Raw genomic sequence first — 18,000 nt, 5'->3', positions numbered from 1 at the left:
TGGACTGTTTTGGATTGCTAGCTATGGGGGGGGGGAATGTGCAGATCTGTCCTCGCAGAGGAGGGAGAGCTTGTACCTGAATAAAACTTGGTCTGCTTGGAGAATTTAGAGCAATGGGCACAAGAGGAAACTCGGTGTGCTTCCCCCAGGCATAAAAGGCAGAGAGAATGTCCATCTGGGGGGCCCATCTTACTGCCGCATTCCAGGCACCTTTTAAAGAAACCCCACCATGCGGCCATAGGCTGGGGAAAGGGGTGGTAGAAATGAAGTCCAGCAAACACACTACCTTTGGCAAAAGGAACAGCAGAAGATAGGAGAAACGGAGCAAACATTCATGACATGAGATCTCAAGTAGACTAGCCAGTCCGGAAGTCCTGACTAGTCTTGAAATCACCTTCACCGCCTTCACAACCAACTATATCAGCATGGCCAGTTCCTGTAGACAGACAACAATGGGGTCCAGAAGTTCCTAACTAACTAAACTTAAATAAAAGAAGGCCGAAAGGGCCCAAAAGTAAAGTTTTACCAACCGAGGCGGATAAGAGTCTTACCAGCGCGGCGGTCAGGAGAGAACTGGCGGGATTGTCATGCCCCTCCCTTGGTCATGCGCAGTGGAGCCCGGTAGGGGTTTAGGGGCTGCATCACAGTGGCCTACGAAGCGAAAGGGTTGGATCCACCGAGGGGGATCACGGCATATTCCCTACAGAGGGTAGCCACTTTGGCAGCATACAGAGCTTTCCCATGTCTAGAGATCGTCTGTAAGGCAGCAACCTGGAAATCAGTGAAATCATTCACTGGACACGACCTTTGGCTGCAGCATATCATATAGCTCCGAAGCTACGAATCCCATCCTGGGGCACACTGCTTTTGTATGTCCCAATAGTCAGGACTGCCCCACTCCTAGGACTACCAGAGAATGGATGATTTGTCTTCACTTACCATGAAGCTTCCCTCTCAGTGGTCCAGGAATTTATTTATTTATTTATTTTTGGATTTATATCCCGCCTTCCCCAAATGGGGCAGTCCTACCCACCCAATCTTAGGGATAGGGGCTTTGGGAGCTGCAGCAGTGTGCTGAAGAACAGGGAGTTCAGTCCCAAGGGATACCTCTTAAGAGGTGATAGACAGGTGGCACAACAGATGATGGGAAGCAAGGCTAGCTAGGGAAAGGCAAGTTGCCTTCAGGCTACGGACGAGTTTGAATTCTGACAATGCTCTAGTGGGCATATTCATTCATGTCCGGTTGGAAGGGATTTTGTTTGTCATTTTGGAAAGGGGAAATCATGACTTGGTAATGACCGGGGAGTATATTCCCTACAGAGGGTAGACACTTTGGATTGACTCAGAGACACTTACCCTGCTCAGGCGTATACACACTCTAATACAGTGTTAATTCATTTACATATAACAGGCTTACTGGCACCTTCTGGAAATACAACCTGTATTCTGCAATTGCCCATTATGTTCTTCCAGAAAGATGCCTGTATACTGAGCTGGACTCAGATTGGCCCGTTCTGTAACATTAAAAATCTATGGGGTTTTAGGGACTGTGGTTCATTTGAATATTCCTTTACTCCTCAGTCTAATGTCCTCAATTTTCACAGCAGAGCTTTTCACAGCAATTTGTATTAGACATTTTCTTTCAAAGGATAATTATAGTATGCAAATATTTGTACAGATTTTTTTTAACATCTTCAGGCTACATCCAAGAGTCTTTCTCTACCTCTTATACATGGGGAGAGAAAAATCTGAAGCACTAAAAGGGTAATGGATTTAATGAATTACTGGCTACTATCACCAGGTAGAATGTTTCTTTAGTTATCAAAATGTAGACATGGGGGGGGAGTGTCAGTTAATGATAATTTTGAGTGGAGTACAAAAGCAGCACTCCAATATATATTGTGATTGCAGAAGTAGAAGACAGTTCTCTGCTGAGAGAGATGGGAATGCAAACTACACATCACTGATTATCAGATTCAGCCTGTGCACATCATCATTTAAATTTAAAGCACCAAGAATATTAAGTTCCAAGTATGGGCCACTTACTGCTAACAATTCACAACATAAAATACACAGAAAGCTATTGATGCACTTGCCTAGATACCTAATTAGTACCTGTAGTAAAATTATGTATCAATAGTTTCTAAATATTGGATAGGGTTGGTAACCAAAGATGCAAATTACTTAACAAGACAAAGATGTGAATTACTTGTCCCATCACCATAGTTGTACAAGTCAACAGATATCACATTCCTTTCTACTAACCTTTGTTTGGTTTTGGGGCACATATCCGTAGAGACCTTAGCTTCTAAACTGACAGGACAAGACAAAGGTGGAAATCGAACAGTCTCATTTAGGAAGTCGTCTCAGGGACAAAGGGTTTCAACTGCCACTTTGAGCAGGTGGATTAGGGGCTGCATCACAGTGGCCTACGAAGCGAAAGGGTTGGATCCACCGAAGGGGATCACGGCATATTCCCTACAGAGGGTAGACACTTTGGATTGACTCAGAGACACTTACCCTGCTCAGGCGTATACACACTCTAATACAGTGTTAATTAATTTACATATAACAGGCTTACTGGCACCTTCTGGAAATACAACCTGTATTCTGCAATTGCCTATTATGTTCTTCCAGAAAGATGCCTGTATACTGAGCTGGACTCAGATTGGCCCGTTCTGTAACATTAAAAATCTATGGGGTTTTAGGGACTGTGGTTCATTTGAATATTCCTTTACTCCTCAGTCTAATGTCCTCAATTTTCACAGCAGAGCTTTTCACAGCAATTTGTATTAGACATTTTCTTTCAAAGGATAATTATAGTATGCAAATATTTGTACAGATTTTTTTTTTAACATCTTCAGGCTATATCCAAGAGTCTTTCTCTACCTCTTATACATGGGGCGAGGAAAATCTGAAGCACTAAAAGGGTAATGTATTTAATGAATTACTGGCTACTATCACCAAGTAGAATGTTTCTTTAGTTATCAAAATGCAGACATGGGGCGGGGGAGTGTCAGTTAATGATAATCTTGAGTGGAGTACAAAAGCAGCACTCCAATATATATTGTGATTGCAGAAGTAGAAGACAGTTCTCTGCTGAGAGAGATGGGAATGCAAACTACACATCACTGATTATCAGATTCAGCCTGTGCACATCATCATTTAAATTTAAAGCACCAAGAATATTAAGTTCCAAGTATGGGCCACTTACTGCTAACAATTCACAACATAAAATACACAGAAAGCTATTGATGCACTTGCCTAGATACCTAATTAGTACCTGTAGTAAAATTATGTATCAATAGTTTCTAAATATTGGATAGGGTTGGTAACCAAAGATGCAAATTACTTAACAAGACAAAGATGTGAATTACTTGTCCCATCACCATAGTTGTACAAGTCAACAGATATCACATGGAGTGACTCTCCTCAATTATCAGCTGAATTGGTAGGCTTTTCCCCAGGTGGCTGTGCACTATGTTTAAATTTTCTAACCCCCTCTTCCACTCATCCCTGTATCTTGTCTCCACTTCTAAATGCGGAGACCACAAATACACAGTTCATCCATCACTTTGGAAGTTATGAAGCCACAGTGTAAACCAATAACTCACAAACTGTGCTTAAGGGAAACCTAGTTTTCTTCACAAGCTCATTAGTTATTTTCTCAGTGACAAGATAAGTAATGATGGAGGAGCTTCCCCAAAACACACTTTGCCCATGAGTACCTTCAACATTGCTGGATGCATTATGAGATTCATTCATAGTCATAGAATACCAACGAAACCCAAAAAGAATAATCAGAATCCCCAAGTGAACAGAGAGTGAGATCTTGAATGCTTCCCAAAACAGTAGCATTCCCTTGGCTGACAGATTAGCAGCAGTCTTATGCCGAAAGGGTTCTTTGAAAGTATGAATTCTGAAAACCATTGACCCTCAAGTTTCAACACATAATAAGCATCATTAGGCAGCCTTAGAAGCATGGACAAACATGCGCACAATTTACCTTCTGTGGCAGGAAACTGATCGTGCCCTTCGCTCTTGGTCTCTGCAAGTTTTCCTGTTCTCAGCAACACTTCTGCAAAGCTTTCTGAAGGATTGTGCTGATATGTGGTATAAGTAACTTCATTCTACAAAATAGAGATTTTAAGCAATGTGACTATTTATAACTTGTGCTATGCCGTGTATTTGATTTTCCTATTGTTCCCTGTGATAACGGATGTCACAGCTGCCTTAACAAACACATCTCAACATTGTTCTAATCAGAGCTAGTTCTGTGGCAATTTAATTAAGATTATTATTTAAACTACAGTACTTGAACTACACTTTTAGCCTTAGCTGTTTATTGCCACAATGAAGGGCAAATAAATTGGTTCTAGATCAAATCAAGCCTGAACTCTCCCTGGAAGCTAAAATGACTAAACTGAGGCTATAGTTGTGCCATTCAGTCATGTCCAACTCTTGGTGATACTATGGGCCAGCTCTTTTCACATTTTCTGATCTTGTACTGCTTCTTTGAGTCGTTCCATGCTCAGGCTGGTGTTAACTTTTATCATACTTCAATCGTATTATGAGAATACAAGAGTTACTGGAAAAGACAATAATGCTAGGAAGAGTAGAACGCAGTATGAAAAGAGGAAGACCACATATAAGATGAAGTGACTCAATAAAGGAAGCCAGGGCTCTCAGTTTGCAAGGCCTCAGCAAGACTGTTAATGATGGGACATTTTGGAGGTCACTAATTCAGAGTGTCGCCATAAGCAACCTGATGGCACATAACACAAGGAGACAGAATCCAGAAAGGAAGCTGGGCTAGTCTGTCGCACTGAACAAAAAAACACCTTGAAGGTCCTTAAAAAGACTATTGATGTTATTCTGACACACGCCTCCTGAGATGTATTTGATGAAGTGGACTCCATCCATGAAAAAATGCGCTGTAAAAAGTTGTTCATCATTGACAATACCCTATGTTGTTTCAGGATGGTTTCATTTTCAATATAGATGCTTTTTAGCTATCCAAATATGTTTAAAACTTACATTTGCAAGGTATGGATCGTCTATCAGAGATTCATAGAAAGGATGACAACCTTGCTTTTCAATTGCTGCATTTGCACCAGGTGTGGTTTTCAATACATCTCCAAACTCTTGTCCCTTTAGAAAACAAAACACAGATAAGCCTAATTTAAAACAATGAGGTATCTCTTGAGACATTCATGCATTTCACCAGATACTATGAGAGAAGGTACCATAAGAGATATGTGCAGGCAACATCTGTCTTCCCTTGTATTCCAGCTATGATACGGGATACAGGATAAAATGCATATCCAACCCCACCATACATATCGTATTTGTACATACTTCCATTTACCCAAACAGACCCCCTTATGATAATGAATGCAAGGATAGTAATAAAAAGACCCCGTGGAGAACAAAGTGAGCACTTGTTCCTGCTAAACAGCTGCAACAAGCATTTGTAGTTACTTCTTACATGTAACGGCCGAAGGTAAGTCAGTGACTTCTTCCACCACTGTCGGTCACTGACGGCATGCAGCATGGCTTTTGTGGTCAGAGTCGTGTCAGAAAGGACCTTCATAGTTTTAGCGGTGGTCCATTGCAACAGGTCAGCAGACTGTCTAGAAGGAATGTTGGTATCAACCTGTGGGTTCATGCAATACACAACCCATAAGCATTAAATACATCCTGCAAAACTTAATTAGAAACATGCATGGAAACCATAAGGAAAGAGACTTTCAAGCATTGTAACACCTGGCCAAGTAAGCAATTCCAATAGTTATCCTTTTTAAGTAAGAATTTTGACATATAAGAACACAAGCACAGTTAATACATCAAAAATGTAGGATTTTAGACATTCTGATTACTGCATCTTTACTAAAATACTGTGAAAATATAAATAAAAATTAGCAATGTGGTTAGATAGCCAGTTATGGAAATAATTCAGAATATGAACGAACAAACAATAATTAGAAACAGTAGATATATAATGAACCCTGACAATAAATGAAATTATTATAGCATTATTTTGTTTTATAGGAACCTGGTACCCATCAATGGATAGAAGAAAAAAATCTCAAAATACAGAGGGAAGACATGTTTCTTTCTCAGTTCCTTGAGGCTGTTACAACTAAAACAGATATTAAGACCACAAATGAGGCACAACATTAATTAAACATTGTCATTTCAAAGTGAAGCTTTCCCCTCTAAACTGAAGCAATTTAACTGGTAAGTGCCGCGAAAGGTACTATTTTTGTGTATGATGGAAGGGGGGTAGGTAGATTTGTATCACAAGGGTGGTACATGACGTGACAAGAAGGGCTTCACCATTTGTCAGGTGCTGTTTTCCCCAACCTCAAATCACTGTAATTAATCCTGTGAGAAAATGTTACCCTCAAAGTTACGTATGTTTCTCCTCACAGGGAAAACCAAAAGTTAGGGGTAGGGCAGGGTTGAAATTTATTTACTTCATTTATATTCTGCCTCTCTCAGATCAGGAAAACGAGGAAGGGGGAACATTAAATTCTCTCCAAACAGCTTCCCTTGCTCGTTTTAAAATAACTATGGGAGATCTATTCAAAATTTTCCACCCATCTCACCCAAATGAGCCCTCATGAGAATCACTGAAACTTATTAAAAGCAGCCAAAATAAACAAGATCCATAAAGCACCCCAATTCTTTTGGAAACCTTACAATGCCCCTCACAACACTCCTCCTCCCCATCAAAATCTCTGAGGAACAGTCAAACTCCATCCAGAAAGCCTGTTAGGCACATGTTCCTGAAGAATGGCTAAGAATCAAGCTGAACGGAAGATCATGTAAAAAGAGTAATAGTGTACTAAATGCAGCAAAATCACACTCCAACAAATATTCTGTTATTCCATTGTTGTAGCTGGAAAGAAAGTGCATACTTAGTGCTACAGAGATAATCAGTGACGATGATTTCATATGTTTGAAAGATATCAAGTGTTGTAACTTTTAAAAAAAGTAAGAGGAAACAGAATGCCCAAGTGTAACGTTATCATGATCAGTAGCAAAAAGAGGTGACCTCCTACCAACCACTGAATAATCAATTGGAAATTTTAGTTCTAAGGTTCACTAACAGGAAGGGACTACATGCTGAGCAAAATATGGCAAAATTTCCATTCTCCTTAGAAAATAAATGGCAAAGAGATGCATTGAGCTATATTTAAAGGAAAGGAAAAAATCAGCCACTGCTTGGAGCTTATTTTACACACACAAAATAGCTTAGAACCTTTTTCTCCCCTTCCCCATTTTATCCTCACAATAACCCTGTTAGGTAGGTTAAACCGAGAGAGAAAGACTGGCCTGAGGTCATCCTGTGAGTTTCATGGCAGAGTGGGGATTTGAACCTGGGTCTCCAAGGTACTAGTATAACACTCTAATCACTACACCATGGTGGCATTAATTTCAGAACTGATTATATACTCATTGTTTGATCCTTGAACAAATCACAGGAGACCTGGATTAGATGGGCGTTTGGAGCTAAATGAGGTGTTCCAAAAGCTTAGAAGGCTTGCACAGCTCAAGTATTGGAGTGTTGATTGATGACATTCTAGATTTAGCACACATAGAATGAGCAATGTATATGTGAAGAAAACACCTTGTGTAATTTTAATGCCAAGTGGGAAAAGTTTTCAGAATGTTTCAGCTGCAGTGGGTTAACTCTTAGTAGTTCACAACGCCCTGGGCAGAAGTCTTGGGTGTGTCCTCGGTGCAAGGAGCTCCTGGTTCTCAGGGAACGTGTGTGCTCCCTTGAGGCCAAGGTGGCTGACCTGGAGAAGCAGAGACAGTCAGCTAGGCACACAGAAAAGACTCTCGGGGACTTGTTAGCTTCGTCCCACTCTGGATCTGGCAGCCCCGCTGCTGTCAGGGAGCATGAGGGTCTAGGGGAAACAGGGCACCATGCTGAGGATAAGGGGAATGTGCCCTCAGAAGGGACCTCTTCCCCAGCTGGTGAGCGGCTCTCCTTTTGCACCAAGGAACCATCCCTGAGCAGGGTGGGAGGGGGGCTCTTGGTAGTGGGTGATTCGATCCTTAGGCAGGTAGACAGCTGGGTGGCGAACCCGCGTACTGACCGTATGGTGACTTGCCTGCCTGGTGCGAAGGTAGCGGACATTACGCGTGTTTTAGATAGGCTGGTAGATAGTGCTGGGGAGGAGCCAGTGGTCGTGGTGCATGTCGGCACCAACGATGTGGGGAAATGCAGTCGTGAGGTCCTGGAGGAGAAATTTAGGCTGCTGGGCAGGAAACTTAGGTCCAGGACCTCCAAGGTAGCCTTCTCAGAAGTGTTACCTGTTCCACGCGCAGGGCCGGAGAGACAGGCAGAGATCAGGAGTCTCAATGCGTGGATGAGACGATGGTGTAGGGGGGAAGGGTTCAGGTTTGTTAGGCACTGGGATACTTTTTGGAACAAGAGGGAGCTGTACAGGCGAGACGGTCTCCACTTGTCCCGAGAAGGAACCAGGCTGCTGGCACTTAAAATCAAAAAGGTGGCAGAGCAGCTTTTAAACTGAATATTGGGGGAAAGCCGACAGGAGATGAAAAGTCTCTGGTTCGGGTTGGCTCATCTGAGAGAGGTGAGGGGGTACCGGTTGCTTTTCTACAGGGAGGTGGATTGAAATTGTCCACAGAGGCCATGGCTGGTGACATGGACTGCCGGACAACGACTCGAGATAGCAAGAGGAAGGATGCAGGCTTAACTTGTAAGGGAAATTACAGCTGTTTCTATACAAATGCTAGAAGTGTCCGAGGTAAAATCGGGGAGTTGGAGTGCTTGGTGTCGGAGGGAAAAATAGACATTGTGGGTATTTCTGAAACTTGGTGGGATGAGGAAAATCAGTGGGACACAGTGATTCCCGGTTATATATTATATCGGAAGGATAGGGGGGGAAGGGTTGGAGGTGGGGTAGCTCTGTATGTCAGAGAGGGTATAAAGTCTAGAAAGATTGAGAGGCTAAGTGAATTGGATTCGCTTCTGGAAGTTCTATGGGTTGAAATAGGGGGGCCAAAAGGAAACTTAACACTGGGAGTTTGTTATCGCCCACCAGATCAAAAGATAGAGGAGGATTATAAAATGATGAATGCCTTAAAGATAGCAACTAGACAAAAACACTGTGTAATAATAGGTGATTTTAACTACCCACACATTGATTGGGTCAATATGTGTTCTAGTCGGGAAAAAGAGATTGAGTTTCTAGACACTCTAAATGACTGTGCTATGGAGCAGATGGTCACGGAACCTACCAGGGGAGAGGCGATCCTTGATTTGGTCCTAAGTAACACTCAAGACCTGGTGAGAGATGTAAAAGTGATTGCACCGCTTGGAAACAGTGATCATAATGTTGTTGAGTTCATCATTTGTACAAATAGAGAATTGGCCAAAAAGACTCACACAACCATTTTTAACTTTAAAAGGGGTAATTTCTCTGATATGAGGGGACACGTGGGGAGGAAACTGAAAGGAAAAGTAGAAAGGGTCAAAACAATTGGGGAAGCTTGGGATCTATTTAAAACTACGATCCTAGAAGCTCAAAAAATATATATTCCGCAGGTTAGGAAAGGCACAAACAGGTATAGGAAAAAGCCTGCATGGTTAACAAACAGAGTAATGGAGGCTGTAAAAAGTAAAAAGAATTCCTTTAAGCAGTGGAAAGCTAGTCACAGTGAGGCTGATAAAACGGAACACAGGCTATGGCAAATAAAATGCAAGTCTGAGGTCAGGCAGGCAAAAAGGGAATATGAGGAGCATATAGCAAAAAACGTAAAAACCAACAATAAAACTTTCTTCAAATACATTAGAAACAGGAAACCAGCCAGGGAGGCAGTGGGGCCCTTGGACGACCAAGGGGTAAAAGGAGTATTGAAGGATGATAGGGAAATGGCTGAGAAGCTAAATGCATTTTTTGCCTCCGTCTTCACTGTGGAAGATGAGAAGTGCTTGCCCACTCCAGAACCACTGATTTCAGGAGGGGTGTTGGAAGACCTGAGTCAGATTGAGGTGATGAGAGAGGAGGTCCTAAAACTGATAGACAACTTAAAAACTGAAAAATCACCAGGCCCAGATGGCATACATCCGAGAGTTCTGAAAGAACTCAAATGTGAACTTGTAGATCTCCTGACAAAGATATGTAATCTTTCCTTAAAATCTGCCTCCATTCCTGAGGATTGGAAGGTAGCTAATGTCACTCCCATCTTTAAAAAGGGTTCCAGAGGAGATCCGGGAAATTACAGGCCAGTCAGTCTGACGTCGATACCGGGTAAATTGGTGGAAACCATTATTAAGGAAAGAATTAGTAGGCACATAGATGAACAAAACCTATTGAGGCAGACTCAGCACGGTTTCTGTAAGGGAAGATCTTGTCTCACTAACCTGTTAGTGTTCTTTGAGGGGGTGAACAAACATGTGGACAAGGGGGATCCAATAGATATTATTTACCTTGACTTCCAGAAAGCTTTTGATAAAGTTCCTCATCAAAGGCTCCTAAGTAAGCTCAAAAATCATGGGATAGAAGGACAAGTCCTTTTATGGATCAAAAACTGGCTAGTTCATAGAAAACAGAGAGTGAGTGTAGGTGGGCAATTTTCTCAGTGGAGGGTGGTAAGCAGTGGGGTACCGCAGGGATCAGTACTTGGTCCACTGCTTTTTAACTTGTTCATTAATGATTTGGAGATGGGAGTAAGCAGTGAAGTGGCTAAATTTGCGGATGATACAAAGTTGTTCAGGGTGGTGAAAACCAGTGAGGATTGTGAGGCACTCCAAGGGGATCTGTCAAGGATGGGCGAGTGGGCGTCAACATGGCAAATGGGGTTCAATGTGGCCAAGTGCAAGGTGATGCACATTGGAGCCAAAAATCCTAAATATAAATACACATTGATGGGGTCTGAACTGGCAGAGACTGATCAAGAGAGAGATCTTGGAGTTGTAGTGGATAACTCACTGAAAGTGTCGAGACAGTGTGTGACTGCAATAAAGAAGGCCAATGCTATGCTGGGGATTATTAGGAAGGGTATTGAAAACAGATCAGCCAATATAATAATGCCCCTATATAAATCAATGGTGAGACCTCATTTGGAATACTGTGTGCAGTTCTGGGCACCACACCTTAAAAAGGATATTATAGCTTTGGAAAAAGTGCAGAAAAGGGCAACTCGAATGATAAAAGGGTTGGAACACTTTCCCTATGAGGAAAGGTTAAAGCGCTTAGGGCTCTTTAGCTTGGAGAAAAGACGACTGAGGGGTGACATGATCGAGGTTTATAAGATTATGCATGGGAAAGAGCAGGTAAAGAAAGAGGTACTTTTCTCCCTTTCTCACAATACAAGAACTCGTGGGCACTCCATGAAACTGCAGAGCGGTCGGGTTAGAACGGATAAAAGGAAGTACTTCTTCACCCAAAGAGTGATTAACACATGGAATTCACTGCCACAGGAAGTGGTGGGTGCTACAAGCATGGACGGCTTCAAAAGGGAATTAGATAAGCATATGGAGCAGAGGTCCATCAGTGGCTATTAGCCACAAGGTATAGCTAGGGGCTCTGGGGCAAGTGATGCTCTGTCTTCTTGGTGCTTGGGGGGGGGGGTCAACAGTGGGAGGGCTTCTAATGTCCTGGCCCCACTGCTGGACCTCCTGATGGCACTGGTATTTCTGGCCACTGTGTGACACAGAGTGTTGGACTGGATGGGCCTTTGGCCTGATCCAACATTGGCGTCTCTTATGTTCTTATGTTCTTATGAACAAGCCACGTCCTCCCCCACTTTACCACCTTGCTTTCTAGTTGTTTAAAAAAAAACCCAAAAAAACAAGCACCTGCTAAAACATTTGTTCAAACTTACTTCCTTGTTTTCTTCTGTTATATGTTAAAATCAAATAAAAATGATACTTAAAACAACGAACAAGATAAATGGGCCTCCCAAGCAATGCTCCCTCTAAGCTGTGGAGTCTTGTGAGCAAAAATTCTACTTTGTGAGCTACTGGCATTAAAGTTGTGAGGGAGCAATCTGGCAAATGCATACATCAGTTTGCTCTGGAGCCATCCTTCCGGAGCTAAGACAAAGATCTGTGAGCCGGAGGCTAAAAAACTGTGAGCTAGCTCACACTAACTCAGCTTAGAGGGAACACTGCTCCGAAGTGTTGCTTTATAGGTAAAATGGAAGCCATGACAAAGGGAGGAGAAGATATCATTCAGAAAGGGGCTTTTAAAACCCTTTCTCCCTGTGCTGTTTTCCCAAATTGTTTCATTTCTCTCCCCACTATCCCTGATTACTCTGATAAGACTGCTATTTACTACTTGGAACATCTAAAAACTACTAATAATGTTTACTGATTTAAAAACAGAAGTGAAGTATGAGCAAGAGAGAACGTTAACATTAACAAAGACTTAAATCAAGAGTTGTTGCCCCCCCAAAAAAAAAGAAAAGAAAAAGAAGGTGACAAGGGGGAAGAATGTTGCTTGAAAAGAACAGGCTTATCTGTGAATGTCTTTGTTGCCTAGTGAACGTTGTTGCTTAGTGAACACTGCAGTGTTAACTTCATGTGTACAGAAATACAGCTGGGCAAAGTGATCTGTAAAGAAGTCTTTGACCAACTCTGTTACTCACAGTCCCTCCTATTTATGCAGCCGTGCCTTTAAGGCCACATCCTTTTATTAGGCTTGGTCTCTCCCATGGATCTCCCTCAACTTCCTTAGTGTTTCCCTCACCCTTTCCTTTTTTCTCCTCACCCTTTCCAAAAGGATATATACTTGTATATAAAATGCTATGGCAAGTCCTTTGAACTACCACAGAGTTTTCAAAAGTAGCTTGTGAGTTCCTTAAATTTAAGAACCGTTCCTTAAGATTAGGAATAATCTTCCTGCATCCTAGGTAGTATTTTATGTTAAGGGGGACTACATCAAACACCTGCCTCAAAAAACCTTTCTTGAAACTATTCTCCATAAAGACAACCAACACCCGCATGTTTTGATTCTTAGTGCCCTCCCAATATTTCATCAGTTGATTTCAATACTGTTATTACTGTGTTCTAAAAATCCTTTCAGAAGAACTGCTGAAAAGAAATTGCAAATTCTTCTTTTTAAACAATACAATCAAGCATTTGTTTTTAAAAAGCTCTCAAACTAACAACCCAGCTTGTATTTAAGGGAAGCTATATTCCTTGTTCCTTAAATTGCTAATAAGGCCAAACACAGTAATTACATTTTTCCATTAACAAAACCTATAAATAAAACCCTTGTTTTCTCATTAAGATACATGAGTCAACATATTAAGTAATATTAGTAAACATATTAAGCATACAGCCATCTCCCCATTTCTGTGCCACAATTTACGGTGGTTATTAATTTTTAGCATTAATAAATACCACACATCCTCTTATGGCTAAATCACTGTTTTTAATCTCATAATGTTGGCAATAATATGTTAAAATACTTCTGATTAACCAAGGCTTTAACAGCATACAAGAGGATTATTTTGGGTTTTGTCTGAGTACCTCTAAATTAGATGCAGAAACAAGTTTCAACATATAGCAGCCACCATGAGTAAAAGCTAGGAAAAGAGGCAATTACTAAGGGGTTCTGCTTCATTTCCATGTTGCTCTTCAAACAGAACTCTTAAAAACATACAGCAAGACACACGGCAAGCTTAGTATAGTCCCTTTTTCAAGTAATGTATTGTGAACAGGTAGATTTGCTTCCTGCACTTTTGTAACCCAATTTTTCTTTACAAGAATGGTCTAGCCTTCCCAGTCCTGTTTTAACCCTATCAAATGTCAGGACAGGTGGCATAGATTCTCACAGGAGAGACATATAAAACGACCTATACCATCAGTACAGATTCCAATCAGCATATATATGAAGCTGGGATTCCCTCCCTCACGCACTTTATACTTACACTTGGAACGCCATATACAGTTCTGATTGCTGGACAAAGGACACTATAGAGCTACAGTAAGTGCAAAAAAGGGCAACCAGTATGATGCAGAGATTAGAGCAGCTATAAGGAAGCTTCTCAGTTTAGAGAAAAGACACGGGGGACATGTTCCGTACATTATGCATGCAAATAGAAACTTTTGCTCTTTTTTCAAAAACATAAGAATTTGGGGTTACCGGGTTGCATAGAAAAGCTGGCTTTTTAAAATGCTGCTTGTATCAGAAAGTCAAAGAGTTCATGAGTTAATCTTCCCTGGAGTACAGAATTTCTGTGATTGGCTGCTCTTACTCACTTCTGATTGGCCAGCATCAGCTGAAAGTGGAAATAAAACAGCTGATCTGGAGGAAAAAGATTCATTTGCCTTTTGAGACACTTTTGGTCTTGGTCTGAAATCTAACGTCTGTATCAGTAGCCAAAGGGTTTGGCTTCTGAGGGAAGAGACTTTGGGAGTTAGTAATTTCTGTCGGGGAATTGTCAGAAATTCTGTCAGGGAATTGTCTATAGAGAGAAGAATAAGGACCCCATTGTCTTAAATGTATTAGAACTACTCTGAGGGAGAACAGCTTTATACAGACAACGGATACTGGAGAAGGATTTGGCAGAAGGTCTATGTAGTTCCAGCTCCTGCCAACCTAGCAGTTCGAAAGCAAGAAATTGCAAGTAGATAAGAACATAAGAGATGCCAATGTTGGATCAGGCCAAAGGCCCATCCCGTCCAACACTCTGTATCACACAGTGGCCAGAAATACCAGTGCCATCAGGAGGTCCACCAGTGGGGCCAGGACATTAGAAGCCCTCCCACTGTTGAGCCCCCCCAAGCACCAAGATGACAGAGGATCATTTGCCCCAGAGTCCCTATCTATACCTTGTGGCTAATAGCCACTGATGGACCTCTGCTCCATATGCTTATCTAATTCCCTTTTGTAATTCCATCTAATTCCATGCTTGTAGCCACCACCACTTCCTGTGGCAGTGAATTCCAAGTGTTAATCACTCTTTGGGTGAAGAAGTACTTCCTTTTATCCGTTCTAACCCGACCGCTCAGCAATTTCATGGAGTGCCCATGAGTTCTTGTATTGTGAGAAAGGGAGAAAAGTACCTCTTTCTCTACCTGCTCTTTCTCATGCATAATCTTATAAACCTCAATCATGTCACCCCTCAGTCGTCGTTTCTCTAAGCTAAAGAGCCCTAAGCGCCTTAACCTTTCCTCATAGGGAAAGTGTTCCAACCCTTTTATCATTCGAGTTGCCCTTTTCTGCACTTTTTCCAAAGCTATAATAGCCTTTTTAAGGTGTGGTGACCAGAATTGCACACAGTATTCCAAATGAGGTCGCACCACTGATTTATATAGGGGCATTATGATATTGGCTGATCTGTTTTCAATACCCTTCCTAATAATCCCCAGCATAGCATTGGCCTTCTTTATTGCAGTCACACACTGTCTCGACATTTTCAGTGAGTTATCTACTACAAATAGGTACCACTTCGGTGGGAAGGTAACAGCATTCCGTGCGCCTCGGCGTTTAGTCATGTCGGCCACATGACCACGGAAATGTCTTCGGACAGCGCTGGCTCTTTGGCTTGGAAACGGAGATGAGCACCACATCCCTAGAGTCGGATGCGACTGGCTTTTGAGCAAGGGAAACCTTTACCTATGTAGTTAGAGAGAACTCCCATACAAGTCAAATAGTAAAAGGAATTATTGCTTAGGGACAAGAAGAATAACTTCCTGTCAGTGAAAGGGGTAGGGAAGAGAACCATGGTCTGTGATAAAGAGGAGAAGCTTAAGACATCTCAGGAGCTAGTGAAAAACTGTAATATCTAAAAGGGAAACCTAGAACTCTGGAGAAATCTAGAAACTATAAGCAAACACTATTCTCTAAGAAACTATATTTAAGATTCTGTGTAACAGCTGAAATATATACTAAGCAAAGCACCTCTCACTGAAAAGATCTTGAAACTCTGAAAATAAGCCACAACACCACTCTCTTGTATGTTCTAAGAATTCAAATCTGTATATATTAGAAAGTTTGTCCTCAGCAACCACTATACCTGGAATACTCATTTTTATGTATTCCCTGCCTGTTTATTAAATTCTTTATTCTGTTGTGAAAGTTAATTTTGCCTCACGTGCCATTTCGTGTGGGTATTTTAAAACAAGACAGCTCCTGTATTTCCTGTGCTGGGTCATAAGGCATCTGTGACAGGGTGGGACAGTTAAAGCTTGTAAAATGACATAAAGAAGAAATACACATTACTGAACGGTGGCTCAGTGACGGAGGGGAACTAAAAAAAATTTTGGCGGGAAAATTCTGCCTCTATGTTAAGAGACAGGGGTCCATCATACCTAATGAGGTTGATAAGTGACATTCAGGATAGGGGGGGAAAGGAGTACTATTTCATACAAGCTGTGGAATTCATTCTCACAGGATGTAATGTTGGTCACTTTAAACTGGGATTAGACAGATTTATGGAGGCTAGTTCCCATAATAGCAAAATGGGGCCTCCATGCTAGTAGCTAGAAAGCAGGGGGAGGCCTTAGCTTTTGAATCCCTACTGGAGGCCTTCTGAGACATCTGCTTGATTGCTGTGGGAAACAGGATGCTAGACTAGAGCAGTGCTTCACAAAGAGAGCAGTACTGCCCCCTGAGGGGAGATTACCCAGGGGTGCGAAAAGAAAAGGAGGTGGTAGGAGGCACTGGAAATGGGCCCCTTTGACCACACTATTGTCATTTACAATTGACCAGGCTATAGCACCATGCTGGCAAATGGCAGTCCAAGTTACTGCCTCTTCTTAATGCTGGCATTTGGTAAACACAATCTGAATGTTTAGAAACTATGCCGCCAGAGCTCCAGTCAAACCACTATATTGTGTTCTGAGAAACTGTCATCACCACATATGTTTTTGTCTCTTGGTCATTTTTCAAGTTTTTTGTCCCAGTGAGTCCTAAGAGACAATTCCTCTCAGCAACAAATCACTGCAAAGACCCACAGATGAAATGGCTGAAAATGTGGAAGATACATTGTGCAGCATAGTAAGGACAACAGAACTTGCATTACAGCTGGGACGAGTCAACTTTACCAGGCAATGAATCTTTGCTTCTTACTTATGTGTGCTTTATAAAAGACGAAAGTTTGGCTTAAGAGTTGTTATTTGTAAGGTAACTAAGAACAGAGACTAAAGGTGAGTCAATATTTCATGTTGCAGAGCAGTTCTTCAAAGACAAGGAAATTCTGCTCACTAAATATTTGCTTGTGGAACTGACAAAGAACCATTAATGAGTGGGTACTACCGTGAGTGTATTGCTTACTTGAAAAAAGCAGTGCTAATTGTCTTTACCATTCACTGCAACATCCATCGCCAACATCTGGTTGCAAAAAACCTCAGTGATTGACTGCACAAGTTATTGCTGCAGTAAATAAAATTAAAGCCAATGCTCTCAATGATAGATTATTCTGGGAACTTTGTGTTGAAAATGATGAAGATTCTGAACATTTGCTGTTTCATACTGAAGTTTGCTAGCTATCAAAAGACAACTGTGTGTGATACTTTTACAACCTTTTTGATACTGTTGTGGAATTTTTTGAAGACATAAATGCTTTGCTCAGTGATAAAGACATCAGGCATGACATAGCTCATCTATCAAAAACGTTTGCAAAGTTCAATGAAATGAATTTGCAGTTGTAAGGAAATGAGGTCAATCTTATTAAGGCCAAATTTGTTGTCTTTATGTTTATTTCAAAGGTAACTATTCAAACATAATATAGGCCATTGCAAGCTACATCAATTTAGGATCCTGTCTGAGCTAGAAGAGAAAGGTGGGATACAAGATGATGATCTGCAAGTTTTTTGTGAACATTTAGATAAGCTGAATGAAGATATTTCTGAGTGATCTGAGGATCTTCTTTCAAAGGAAATTCCACATTGGGTGACAAATCCATTTTCAGATACTGAGGAAGTTGGGGTTGGGGGAATGGAGGAAGAACTACTCGAGCTACAAAATAACACTGAGCTGAAGCCCAAGTTTAAGAAATCATATC

General features: G+C 41.5%; 1 protein-coding gene across 1 annotated transcript in view; it reads right to left on the bottom strand.

The window, feature by feature from the left end:
- The window catches only part of NBAS (neuroblastoma amplified sequence), a 275,647-nt gene that overhangs the window by 91,188 nt on the left and 166,459 nt on the right, over nucleotides 1-18,000 (bottom strand). Inside the window, exons 36-38 of the mRNA XM_015413856.1 lie at nucleotides 5,489-5,656; nucleotides 5,038-5,151; nucleotides 4,007-4,130 (exon numbers count right to left, since the gene is read on the bottom strand). Of these exons, the coding sequence (XP_015269342.1) occupies nucleotides 4,007-4,130; nucleotides 5,038-5,151; nucleotides 5,489-5,656 (406 nt within the window). The remainder of the gene's footprint in view (nucleotides 1-4,006; nucleotides 4,131-5,037; nucleotides 5,152-5,488; nucleotides 5,657-18,000) is intronic.

Source organism: Gekko japonicus, unplaced genomic scaffold (assembly GCF_001447785.1).
Source record: "Gekko japonicus isolate JY-2015 unplaced genomic scaffold, Gekko_japonicus_V1.1 scaffold1126, whole genome shotgun sequence".
NCBI lineage: Eukaryota > Metazoa > Chordata > Lepidosauria > Squamata > Gekkonidae > Gekko > Gekko japonicus.
Note: the sequence above shows the minus strand (reverse complement) of the source record. Positions and strands in the feature narration are given on the sequence as shown.